We start from the raw sequence: 11,714 nt of genomic DNA on the forward strand, positions 1-11,714 counted from the left end.
ATGGCGGCGGACGCGCTCTCATTTGATTGCAGCGAATAATTTTAGTTCTAGCAATATCAAATGTATGGATAGGGGAACAACCGTACGAAGTGCCTCAAACCCCGGTGTCTCGATCGTAATCACGCACCTACGCACGTTCTGCGACAGCAAAAAGGGCAGTTGAAAATTTTGGTCAGTTAGGCGCCTTGATTTTGTAATAACGCATTTTTTTTGGTATCCCGGCCTAGAGGAAACCCCCCACCAGGCGGGTGCCCAGACATCAGCACCTAAGGCTCGCATAAATAAAGTTTATTCCTATTCCTCTGCACGCAAAGATTTTCTTTGCTTCACCGCACAGCACGCGCGCCACACTGCAGTGGCAGCACCGCTTGGGTCCAGCGTACCGCCCGCCAGCGACACGTCAATTGCAGCACGAAAGCGCTGTTCACAAGTGAGGTTCGAGTGCCTGCAGCACATTTCAGCACATTTACGCCACTCCCGGCGCGCGTGGCGCTGCTTGACAGCGGGGCTGAAACGCTGCTAAGCAGCACAAGCGGCTTTCAGCGGGGCCAGCAGCGCAAACCATCGCTTTCAGCGGATTTCAGCACAAAAATGGCGCTGAAATACACTGCCTTTTCGGATAGGGAGCTGCCAGAACTGATTGCCTAAACAGTCACTGCAATATAAAATAGGTACTCAACTGTTACTGAAATGAAGGACTAATTACTGCTTTTACCAAATCAATGACTGCATTGTGTTCATATTACAGTACTTCTATTTATAGAAGCAAAGCTCTATTTAACTTCGGGTTTCTTTCAGCCATTTTAGCCCACAGGGCTAACATTTGGCTCGGCTTGAGCTTGGGTACCATGACTGTTAGTGGTTCGGCTCTGGGATGTTCAACATATCCCGCTGCCAAGGGACCTTTCCTTCCTTTGTGAAGTACTGAGCGTACTGGTGGCGCACCCATTGTGCTGAGTGGCAGCTGTTTCTGGATTGCGACGCCCGCAGGTCAAACGTCGACGACACCCCAGAGACATCGTTACGCCATGTGGCGTCGATGACGTTCCCGAAAGCATCTTCGTGGTCAGCAAAACCCACAGGGCAGTACGTCGACCTCGCTCCCGACTCTTCGCACAAAAAATTGTGTAGAACGCAAGCACCTTTGACAACACCCTCTGCGTTTTCTGGCTGCACTTTGATGGTTGTTCGGAATATGCGGTACCGTGCTGCCATAATGCCAAAGGCATTTTCCACGCACCTCCTGTAACAAACAAAACAAAAATTCAGGGAAGCTTTTACTGACGTGGTGAAGCTGTTGTAGGTGAGCATTGCCGGACACACAGTTAAATTTCAATATCACTGTTTATTTACATATTTGCAGTTCTAGAAACCGTCATATGCATCAAAGAGGTCATTGTATTAGCGGCAAGTGGTGGATTCAGTCATCGTCAGCATAGTAGACTTCCACCAGCTCCTCGTAATCTCGAGGCACTGGTGATGGGATCTGCAAGTTCTCTCGGGAAGGAGTGGTACACTCATAGCTGTCTCAGATTACCCATAATGGCTCCCAGAGAATGCGGCAGCCGTGGTGACCTTAGCCAAGCAGGGTGCGCACATGTTGCTCCTTAGCTATGCCGCACCTGCACTATGTAAGCACGCTACAGATTTCCATGGTGCCGCACATTTTTCAGCTCCAGAGGGGTTTACGTATCACCTCCAGCCCTCACAAACCACACCACTGAAAAAATTCAGGCCATTTGTGCGCAATACAGGGTTGTACGGCATCATTTACGGTACAATTTATTAAGTTCTGTGTTCTCCAGTTAAAGCGTTGCCTTATACTTAGAAGCTAATGAAGCGTAGAGAACAACGCGTACGGAAAGAACAGCGTCCAGAAACTTGAATGCATTGAGCATGTACAAAAGTGTGTTGGCTGCTGCCTGGGAGAACTCGAGAAGGCAGCGCGTGGGCTTGGAGGTAAAGGGAAGCTCACAAACCACCTGCAAAACTATTACGGCAACACCATTACAGCTAATGTGGGGAACCCTTCTGCAGTGAAACAAGCTACCCTAGCCAGTATGTTTCACTGCAGCTCTACAGACAAGCATCCAAGAGACAGCCTGTGCCCACTTGGGCCACAAAGCAGGTGTTGGTACAGGATGACAGAAGCACTCGGCAAAGGGAGGGCGCTTTCAAGCGATGTGCCTAACAAAGTGAAAACATTGTACAATGCTTTTGTGTTATGATTGACTTCTAATGAAATGTCTGCATGGAAAGACACAAAATGCAAATGACTGCTAGCAATACTGTATTAAATTTTTTTCACTGCTGTACACAACGTAGAGCTAAGTCTCAGCTTGATGTACACGGCATTCGGGTAAGCCGCAGTGCCCCACTGTGGCCGAGAAGTCCAAAGCAACAGAAACAGCGTCCCGCTCAGATGTAATGCCTTGAATACTGGTAAAATTTTTTCATGACTTCATTTTTTATTTTGTCCTTGCATAGACACAGAAATTGCATTATTTTCGCGCTGTAATGTCCAGTATGGGGAATGTTCCAGTATGGGGAATCTGTGCCCTGTACTGCTTCTCTTCCGCTCGTCATTTTTGCGTTGTCTTAATGGAATGTACTGATACCAAATTTCCGTACTGACATCTTGTAGAGAAGAAAAAACGATCATGCAACTAACGTGAACAAGTGCGGTTATGAATAAAGGTGTACTATAAAAAGCAATTTTCTGACATAAGTCAAGGCTTTGGTCGGATTGCACTTAAAAGCAATCTGCACAGGCACGTATGCTCGTTATGGTAACAGAGAGAGAGGGACAAAAAATACAGTGGGATTGAACTAATATGTAGCCAGGTAGTCTCTGTATTTGTATTGCTGAAATCAGCATACCAGCCTCAAGCTAGTGTTTTTATGAAAGTTACGTTGAGTGGTTGCGTGCATGCTACTGCCTGACAGTGACCTTTTATGGTGCCCCCTCCCTGTTGTGAATTACACAAGAAAATTAGAATTGGGGTATGAACACTGCTTCCTAAACCTGAGATAGCCACACTCGGGTGCTGACTCTTTGAGATCCACTGCGAAACAAAACAAACAAAAATAACGTCACACGCTTGTCCATATTTTTTTTTTAATTGAAAACATGTCTTCAAGCATAGCTATTCCTTCCTTCTGCAGCAGTAGGTTGCACAGTTCATGTGAAATAATAATAAAAAAACACTAGCAACTCAGCGCCGATTCCCATTTCGCTGCAGTGGCGGCCCTTTTTTCACCCCTGCCCTCTCTCAGCTTACCGTGCTCGGCTTAGCCGGTAGTTGAACACCCGTTCAGCCGGGTCATCTCGGAATCCAGTGTATGGTCTCAAGCAGTCTGTGCGAAGCTGGAAAGCCTCGTCTCCAACAAACGTGCACGGCAGTACAGAATTAGTGCCTGGAAGCTTACCAAAACGAGGAAGCTCGACCTGATCTTCCTCTAAGCGCTTGCCGATGGGTGACCGCTTGAAAACACCACCGTCGCTGATACGGCCCGGTGCTTCGACGTCGATCAGGCGAAACACGTACGCACTGTCAACGACAACCATTATTGCGATGAAGAATGCGCCCTGCAGGAAATAACACAGAGCGGATATGCTTTCAGACAACTAGTGACTGAATAAATGCAACAATGACTTGCGTGTGACAAGAAAGTAACTTCAAAATCAAAGAATTATATTACACACCTTGTAGTTGTAGTACAGACTACCGGAGTTAGCTGGGGCCTCTATTTGCACATGCTTCCCGTCAACGGCCCCTAGACAGTTGGGGAACTGCCACCTCTTTGAAAATCCATCAGCTATGGCTGCCCACTCTTCCTTATTTGGTGCCTGAAATTCACAAACCACACATTTTGAATGACAAAAGGAGGCCTTCATTGGCAGTTTCTTCAGCGAAGATGCATTTTTCCATAATGTGCCCGTAGCAGCCTTGCATTTGAATTTACTGTCAATTACATTGAAAACTGCCATATTTACTCGAATATAGGCTGATACTATACTCGGTTACAACTTAAGAACGGCACCACCTCATGTAGTGTATCACTCCGCCGAAGTGCCAGACCCGTGACTTCAGTGCGCGCGCGTTTTGAAAGGGGTTTGCTATGAATGCGTGATATCGTCTGCCTTGTATCACGCAGTTTGTTTGTCGTTGCTGGAGTCGTTTATAAGCATATTAAGTCCAAAAAATCACGGGAACGGCTCACGCCATGTCCAAAATATTCCGTTTTGAAAGGGGTTTGCTATGAATGTGTGATATCGTCTGCCTTGTCTCACGCAGTTTGTTTGTCGTTGCTGGAGTCGTTTATAAGCATATTAAGTCCACAAAATCACCGGAATGGCTCACGCCATGTTCAAAATATTTGCAGTAACGTCCTACCTGCGCATCGCGGAGAAACATCCGGCTACGGTGATAAGGCACATCGGCAACTTCCGGTGCCGTTCTAAGTTGTAACCGAGTATAGTCCGATGCCAGCAGGGGCTGGGTCAATTGTTTTATGAAGGGGTTCGCAGTTCGGGTTCAGCTTGTGAGTGAGCATTGAAACTGCTATGACAAGCACTGCAACTGCCTCCCTTGGAACGCCGACGTGGGCCAAAATCACTTGTTCACCTTAAAGGGCTTTCACAGCAACAAGTTCGACAGTGTCTTTCACTTCCAAGCACCGGCCCATGACCGGTTATCGGTTTATGCGTGCACGGGTAGGGAGTGGAGAGAGAGAGAAAAACATTTTATTCAGCATCTCCTTAGGTCAGAGGATACTCGTGGCCGCAGGCATGAGCCGAGCGGCGACGTCGGTAGCTCGGGTGACCAGGGTGGTTTGCACACCTGGGTATGGGCTACGCAGTGCCTCCTCCCACTGTTCCTTGGATGCTATTAGGGGAAAGCTAATTTGAAGGCAGGCCCACATTATGTGAGTTAGATTAGGTGAGTCCTCGGGTCATTTCGTGAGCTGCCTCATTTCTATCGAAGCCAGAGTGCGCTGGTGTCCAGCCCAGTTCTACTGGGGACAAGGGAGATTTCGGATCAAAATTTTGAGTGCTGCTTTGGAGATTAAGCCGGTAGCAAAATCTTGAATTGCAGTTTTAGAATCAGAGATTACTGTGGTTGGGGTAGGTTGCAGTGAAAGTGCTATGGCTATCATTTGGGTCCACGAAAACACATGATTTAGCGGGAAAATCAAACCTTCTGCTTAAATTGAATAATTTCTCAGTGAATAAAGCATCATTTGCATTCGTACAAGCATCATTTGCATTCGTACAAAACACGAAATCTTTCAAATAACACAAACTTGCATTTTGTCTTCATGGCTCCTTTAAATACTGCAGTTCTGTTTGCAAGGAAGTTCCTGATGTAGTTGTATGTGCAGGTCCTGGGTTAGTTGATTCTAGCCCTTCGACGATGGCAGCGTGGGTGACATTGCCAAAAGCGGATGTAAACCCAAACTGAAGCAAGCAAATGTGCTGTCATGCTCAAAGGACCGAAGGGTTAGGGAAGTGATTGAGGCCTTCAATAGGCTGTCTGTGGCCTTCAATATACTATCGCATTAGCATGATGCCAATGTTATTCTGAAGTAAAGAATGTATATTGATATTTTTTCCCGTTTTCGTCAGGCTAAGCCTACCTTTGAAGCTCTCCGTAACGTAATAAATTGATGCATATAATTAAACTACGGGGTTTTCATTTTCTCTTGTTTTATTGCATTCAAAGCAGGAATTTTTTTTTGTTTGGAAGTGTAGCTTTCTATATTGAGTGGCCTGGATCCACTTTTCTTCTTGCATTGCATAGAAAGGTAAGTTAAGTTTGGTTTTAAATCTTATTCTGTTTGCTTAGATAGAGAAAATCAAAGTTTATCTGGAAGGAATGTACTCCGAAAATGTAAAGAACTCATCCTCGAGGCAGGATCTCGGATTCTGTAAGTTTTATTCTTGTGCAGCGTTTCACAGGTGTCACGAGTTCAGGATGCCCATAGAAATAAAAACGAAAAATTTGTGGAATCTGGCCTTGCAAAAGTCGAAGTTTCAAGGGTGCCTGCAGGCCAGCTTCTTCACAGATTTCTATAACGACCAGCGACTGCTGCAAAGTTCACAAATTCGACAAATAGTGAGACGCCGCGTTCCACTTAACTAAAACATGGGATCCCCGCCGGGGACACAAATAGTGGGCACTACGTTTTGCATTGCTGTATTCCTTTGTGTAGATTCAATTTCTCGTTCAAATCGGATGCTCTCTAATGAGTAAAATTCAGCCAAATCAAATTTCTCTAGTCATATGGAATCCAGTTTGCAAGCCTCGTGGCATAGAATGAGCGTTTCGGTGAATTGTGGGGAAGCCGACTTTCGGAACCTTCCTGTTGTAGAGTTACGTGCCAGGTCATACTTGGTCTCTAATGGCATCGAAAACGAAGTTCCGAGATGGCCGAAAAGTGTGGTATTGTCAAAAAAAGTAAAGCTGGCCGCCAGGTATAATAAAGTTTTCCGTGCCAAATCCGAAAATCAGGTTGAAATATATCGCAGTTTAGATGAAATGGCGCGTTGAATGCAAACATTATTCATTATTGCGGCCGGTCCCTACGCGAACAGCATAATGCTTTGTAACTGAAAGTAAATCTACATGATCCTAACGTGCGGCCGCCATAGAATATAAACTATGACTAAGGTGGCGATTACACATGTATGTGTAAAATATGCACCCTTGCACACAAACTCTGCCTTTAATGTTTACGTTTTCTCGTGAACCGAACATTGCCTGAACCTAGATTCTAAAATATCTTCATTCGTAAAACGAATTCGTAGATAACACGTAGTCGCTGGTCCTAGCTGCGACAAATCAGGTGAAAACATTTCTGCTGAATTGCTTGGCAAATTAAAATGCCTGATTGAAAAACGCCTTCCACATTTTTTAGGTACATAATTTAAAGAAGGCACTGTTCCTTCGTCCTGCCTGGCTTCTGCCTCCCTCCCCCTCTCCCTCCCTCATTTTTAGTGCGGTGCAACCTGGGAAGCTGCAACGAGATTGCTCCTGTCAAAGTCAAGAAATTGGCTTAGGGCAACCATGATGAAGATTGGTGGTAAATGTTGCTCATTAACAAGAAACATTACCCAGGACAGAGATCCAGACGATTACGCAAGTTTTCCAGAGAAGAGCAATGCCGCGAATCTTGAAGCCTGAAATTTGAGCAACACACCGAAACTGTGCCTTAGGCTTTTCCGCGCTTTACTTTGTGCGTTGTTATTATAAACTGGATCATCCGTGTGCATCCTGGAGTTGCTGAAAGACGTTGCATCAAATTGTATTAGGCTACCAGGAAAAAAAACTAACCATTTCACCGCAGCTACAAGGCCAACGTGCACGAAACTCCATTCTACTTTCCGAGGAATAGATTCGACCGTGGGAGGGCCTAATCATTGCGAATTACTTCACTACGTAGGTGTAGACGCGTCGGCCTACCGCATCCATACCAGCGAAGCAAGACGTGATCCTCTGCCACAAACTCGGCGGATAATCACTCGAGCCGCTATCGACGCATGAATTAATTCCAGGATATACAGATGGGGCAGACGGGGAACACTGGTTGAAGAAAATATACCTCCTGCAAGCCGGTTCCTCCTCATGGAGAGCGCGATAAGATCCTCCGTGAGTTGTGCGTGTTTGCATGCGCGTTTCAAGGCTTACTGTCTAGTTCGCCCGTTTAGTTAGAGGCGAATTAATCATTCACCGAGCGCGTTGAAGTGCCTTGTTAGCACAGTTCTATTAAACTTCCAGAATTCACACTTAGGGATCACCAGTCTTACCGAGACATCGCTCTCGTCCGGCTGCCTGCAGTACTGCCTGGAGGGTCACAAGCCTGCGGTAGGGCTATTTTCGAGCTCACATTGATGACTGATGAAGCACGAAGGCACAGCACTTAGCGATTATGCATAAATAGGAATATTCATATTTATCTGAAAGTGAGTCTATCAAATGAGTGTCTATTATGGCGATGAGGTAGGATCTCCATCCACACATCTTCAATTATCAACACCATTCACGCGAATCAGAAACAGGCAATTGTGAAAGTGCTCTGTAATAATCATAACAATATTTTTACCCACCTGTTCTGATATCTTATAATTAAATATTTTATTGCCGCCAATAAAAGCAGGTGCCACCAGGCAACAAAGGGGCCGGATATTCGTATTATCAGAGTCCTTCAATACTCTTGTAGTATGCTAGTGTATTTTCTGGTCATTTGTTTAATCCAACGCTTTGTTTTCCGGCACGGATACAATTTCTTTACTTATGCTGTTCGCATTTGATTAAAACTACCTTCTCGACATATTGAGCGGCTTGCCCTGCATACTTTTTATAATATTTCGTTCGAATTAAATTACGGGAGAATTACGGTGGACACGTACTTGACATGTTAAAGGAGCCATGAAGACAAAATACAAGTTTGATTGATTGAGTGATTGATTGTTTGATTGATTGATTGAACGATTGATTGATTGATTGATTGATTGATTGATTGATTGATTGATTGATTGATTGATTGATTGATTGATTGAACGATTGATTGATTGATTGATTGATTGATTGATTGATTGATTGATTGATTGATTGATTGATTGATTGATTGATTGATTGATTGATTGATTGATTGATTGATTGATTGATTGATTGATTGATTGATGCATTCATTGATTGTAGAGGTTAGAGGCAACGGAGGCGGTGAGGCGCGCCGTAGTTGAGGGCTCCGGATTAATTTTGACCACCGGGGGATTTTTAACGTGCACCGGAATCTCGTACACACGGGCGTTTTTGCTTTTCGCCTCCATCACAAAAGCGGCCGCCGCGGCCGGAAATCGCATCCGCGTCCTCGGGCTATGCTGCACAACCCCATAGCCACGGAGACACAGCGGCGGGTAAAATACAAATTTGTTTCATCAGAAAGACTGCTTTGTCCCGCTAACAATGATACAGCTTTTATCATAGACTTCGAAAAAATAATGGACACATGCGATAAAACATGTCAAACAGTGGCGACCCCTAGACACTTACGAGTAACTTTTTTCGAAATCACAGAATTTTGTTTGTGAGACTCGCGGCCGCCGATAAACATGCAACTGGACGATTAGAGTGGGGCTGGTAATTTCGTTTCGTTGCATTACCTGGATGTTTACATGCATTGGAAAGTGTGTTTGCACTGCTGGATTATATGATGTCACTTCGGCCAATACCATGTCCCTTCAGCGCAAACTTTCACAGCCTTTATTATTTATTGCGTTTCTTAGGTTTTCCGTGGTTGGAGTACAGCTGACTGAGGTACTTAATTTCAAATTAAACAAAGCGTTAGTTTGTCTTCATGACCCATTTATGTGGCAAATGCATTTCCATAGCCTTCATTTTTTAATGTCGAAGGCCACAGCCGATTCTTTATGTCCACACTTAGTCGGCTAGAAACCTCGAGTGGGGTGGTCAGAAGCTGGGGCCCTTGGCTCGATTGATTTTCTAGCGCTTCCACCACTTAGAGCAAAATACAACGTCTGGGAATAAGAAAGCGCAATACGGCACCTAGCGGTCCCGAATGTCATTGCACTGAACCATTGCCCATAATCTTCCACTTTCCTTGGGTCATTCACTTTGGGTCCTTCCAGAATACGGCATCTTGGAACGACGAACCGACCTTAGATCTACATAATTCATTATTTGGCGTGCACTTCAGGGTACCACCATTGCTTTGAGCTGGAAAACCTCCACAGTGGAGCCATTTTCATATACATTAACTTACGCTACGGTTTTAATGGCCTGTAGGGCGTTCGAAAAAGCATATGTTTGAATCCGTAGACAAAATGGAAGCCGGTGGCTTGAGCTGCAGTTACTTTGGTGGTAATGCTGCCTTTGATCTATCACATGGAACTAAGAAGGAAATAAAAGTACAAAATGCTGGCTATTGCACCACGCGATTAAAATGAGGGAGGATAAAGCGGATATCAACAATTATATTTAGAAGCAAAACTATGCTCGGAGTTCCGCCTTCCACGGGCTATTTGAATAAAGCAACGAGAGATCCAGCCACTCTTGCTAAAATTAGTCTGGCATCATCTTGCTCAGCCGATTGGCAAGGGAGTTCTGCTTTGATGATCACCCTACTCAGCCAGCACCAAGGCGTAATAGACTAAGGATGCCTCTCACTGGGCAGAGGCCCAAAAAACGGCCTCCTGCTTACGAGTATATTTAGGCGTTTCTCTCTTTCTATCTCGCTGCCTCGAGACTGCAATCAACAAAATTGCGGTGGAAATCTCAGGCCAGATTTGCAAGGCAGTTTCCGTACATGTTGGAGTGGCTGTGCCGCCGAGAAAAACAGTGCAATAGTTGAGCCGATAAGAGGCTGTGCTGATGAACAGAAAAACGGGGGTGATACCCCGGCCGTGGCAGCGGTCTGTTTTTTTGTTCTGATTGCGGCGAAGAACTAAAACCGCCGTGTGCACAGATAACTGCAAACGTGGAAGATCTCCCGTAGGTGAGAATCTTCAGCCGTATACTACGACGCGCCTTATAGCCAGGTGCAGCAGCGGCAGTTTTAAACAGAAAAATTAATTTTTTTTTGACGTCGAAAACCCCATTTTAAGGACGTCGCGAACCAATTTTGTTTCGCATCCCGTTTTTTCACATAAATAAAGGCTCAGTAGAAGGAAGCGGGTTTCTGAATCTCCAGTCAGTACAAGCGCAATGTATGCTCTGCTTCCTCCTCAGCTCCCCCCACCTCTCTTTCCCACACACCCTGCAAAGGTATGAGAGGGATGGGCTCTGTCACTGCCTGTTCACGCTTTGGAGCGTGACATAGTGTAATTCCTAAAGATGTTTCCCCCAAAACGCACGATTGATCCACCTGCAAGCCTGTGCTATTCGTTCGCTTTTTGAGAGGTTATATTACCCGCTGTATATTCATCAAAAGTGTTTACAATAAGAACGAAGCGGGTGCTAGCCCATTCGCACCGCGGCAGCTTACGACGATAGCCACCGGCACATGTTTGGCGGCTGATAATGGGCACCCGTGAGTGCACTCGGCTGCATTTGCGCACGCACACAAACTTGCCGACTGTCCACGCAGTATAGCAAGCTGCTGCTCTCTAGGTGTGTCGACACCCCTTTTTCCCCGTGGTCCAAACAGCCAACCAGATAGATGTCGCAAACTCAAAAAATATGTGCTCTCTCATTCTCTCTCTCTCTAACACCCCCCCGCACCCCTCTTCCCTCCACACGCGCACACGCACACGCACACACGCGCGCGCGTTTTCACATAAGCTACCTTCAGAAGGCAGAAGCAGGTATTTCGGAACACCCCGCCATTTTCTGGTACCGTGGTGTTGAGGCGGTTCACGTTCACAATTACAGAAACGGCCTGGTTATAAATAAAATGGATCCGCCGCGGTGGCTCTGTGGCTAAGGCGTTGCGCTGCTGAGCACGAGGTCGCGGGTTCGATTCCCGGCCGCGGCGGTCGCGTTTCTGATGGAGGCGAAACGCAAAAACGCCCGTGTGTGCGAGATTTCGGCGCACTTCAAAGATCCCCGGGTGGTCAAAATTAATCCGGAGCTCTCCACTACGGCGCGCCTCATCGCCTGAGTTGCGTCGGGGCGTTGAACCCTACAATCAATCAATTATAAATAAAATGGACGTCATCCCGCCCTGCAAATATGGATATATATAAACGCAGG

The 11,714-nt window shown here is 45.9% G+C and overlaps 1 protein-coding gene across 1 annotated transcript; it reads right to left on the reverse strand.

Moving 5' to 3' along the window:
• Positions 1 to 855: 855 nt before the first annotated feature.
• Positions 856 to 3,568, reverse strand: LOC144152732 (uncharacterized). Its single transcript, XM_077684139.1, has 2 exons — positions 3,282 to 3,568; positions 856 to 1,243 (listed from the first exon to the last, which is right to left on the reverse strand). Exons 1-2 carry the CDS (start codon positions 3,566 to 3,568, stop codon positions 856 to 858), a joined length of 675 nt encoding a protein of 224 aa, XP_077540265.1.
• Between the last annotated feature and the right edge of the window lie 8,146 nt (positions 3,569 to 11,714).

Source organism: Haemaphysalis longicornis, unplaced genomic scaffold (assembly GCF_048455015.1).
Source record: "Haemaphysalis longicornis isolate Haplotype H1 unplaced genomic scaffold, Haemaphysalis longicornis Haplotype H1 scaffold_9, whole genome shotgun sequence".
In the NCBI taxonomy this organism is placed as follows: Eukaryota; Metazoa; Arthropoda; class Arachnida; order Ixodida; family Ixodidae; genus Haemaphysalis; species Haemaphysalis longicornis.

Excerpts from the sequence above, each read along its gene's own strand:
- LOC144152732 (XM_077684139.1), bottom strand. The coding sequence starts at position 3,568 with ATGGTTGTCGTTGACAGTGCGTACGTGTTTCGCCTGATCGACGTCGAA. Across the intron at positions 1,244-3,281 it reads TACCGGCTAAGCCGAGCACG|GAGGTGCGTGGAAAATGCCT; the intron begins GTAAGCTGAGAG and ends TGTTTGTTACAG.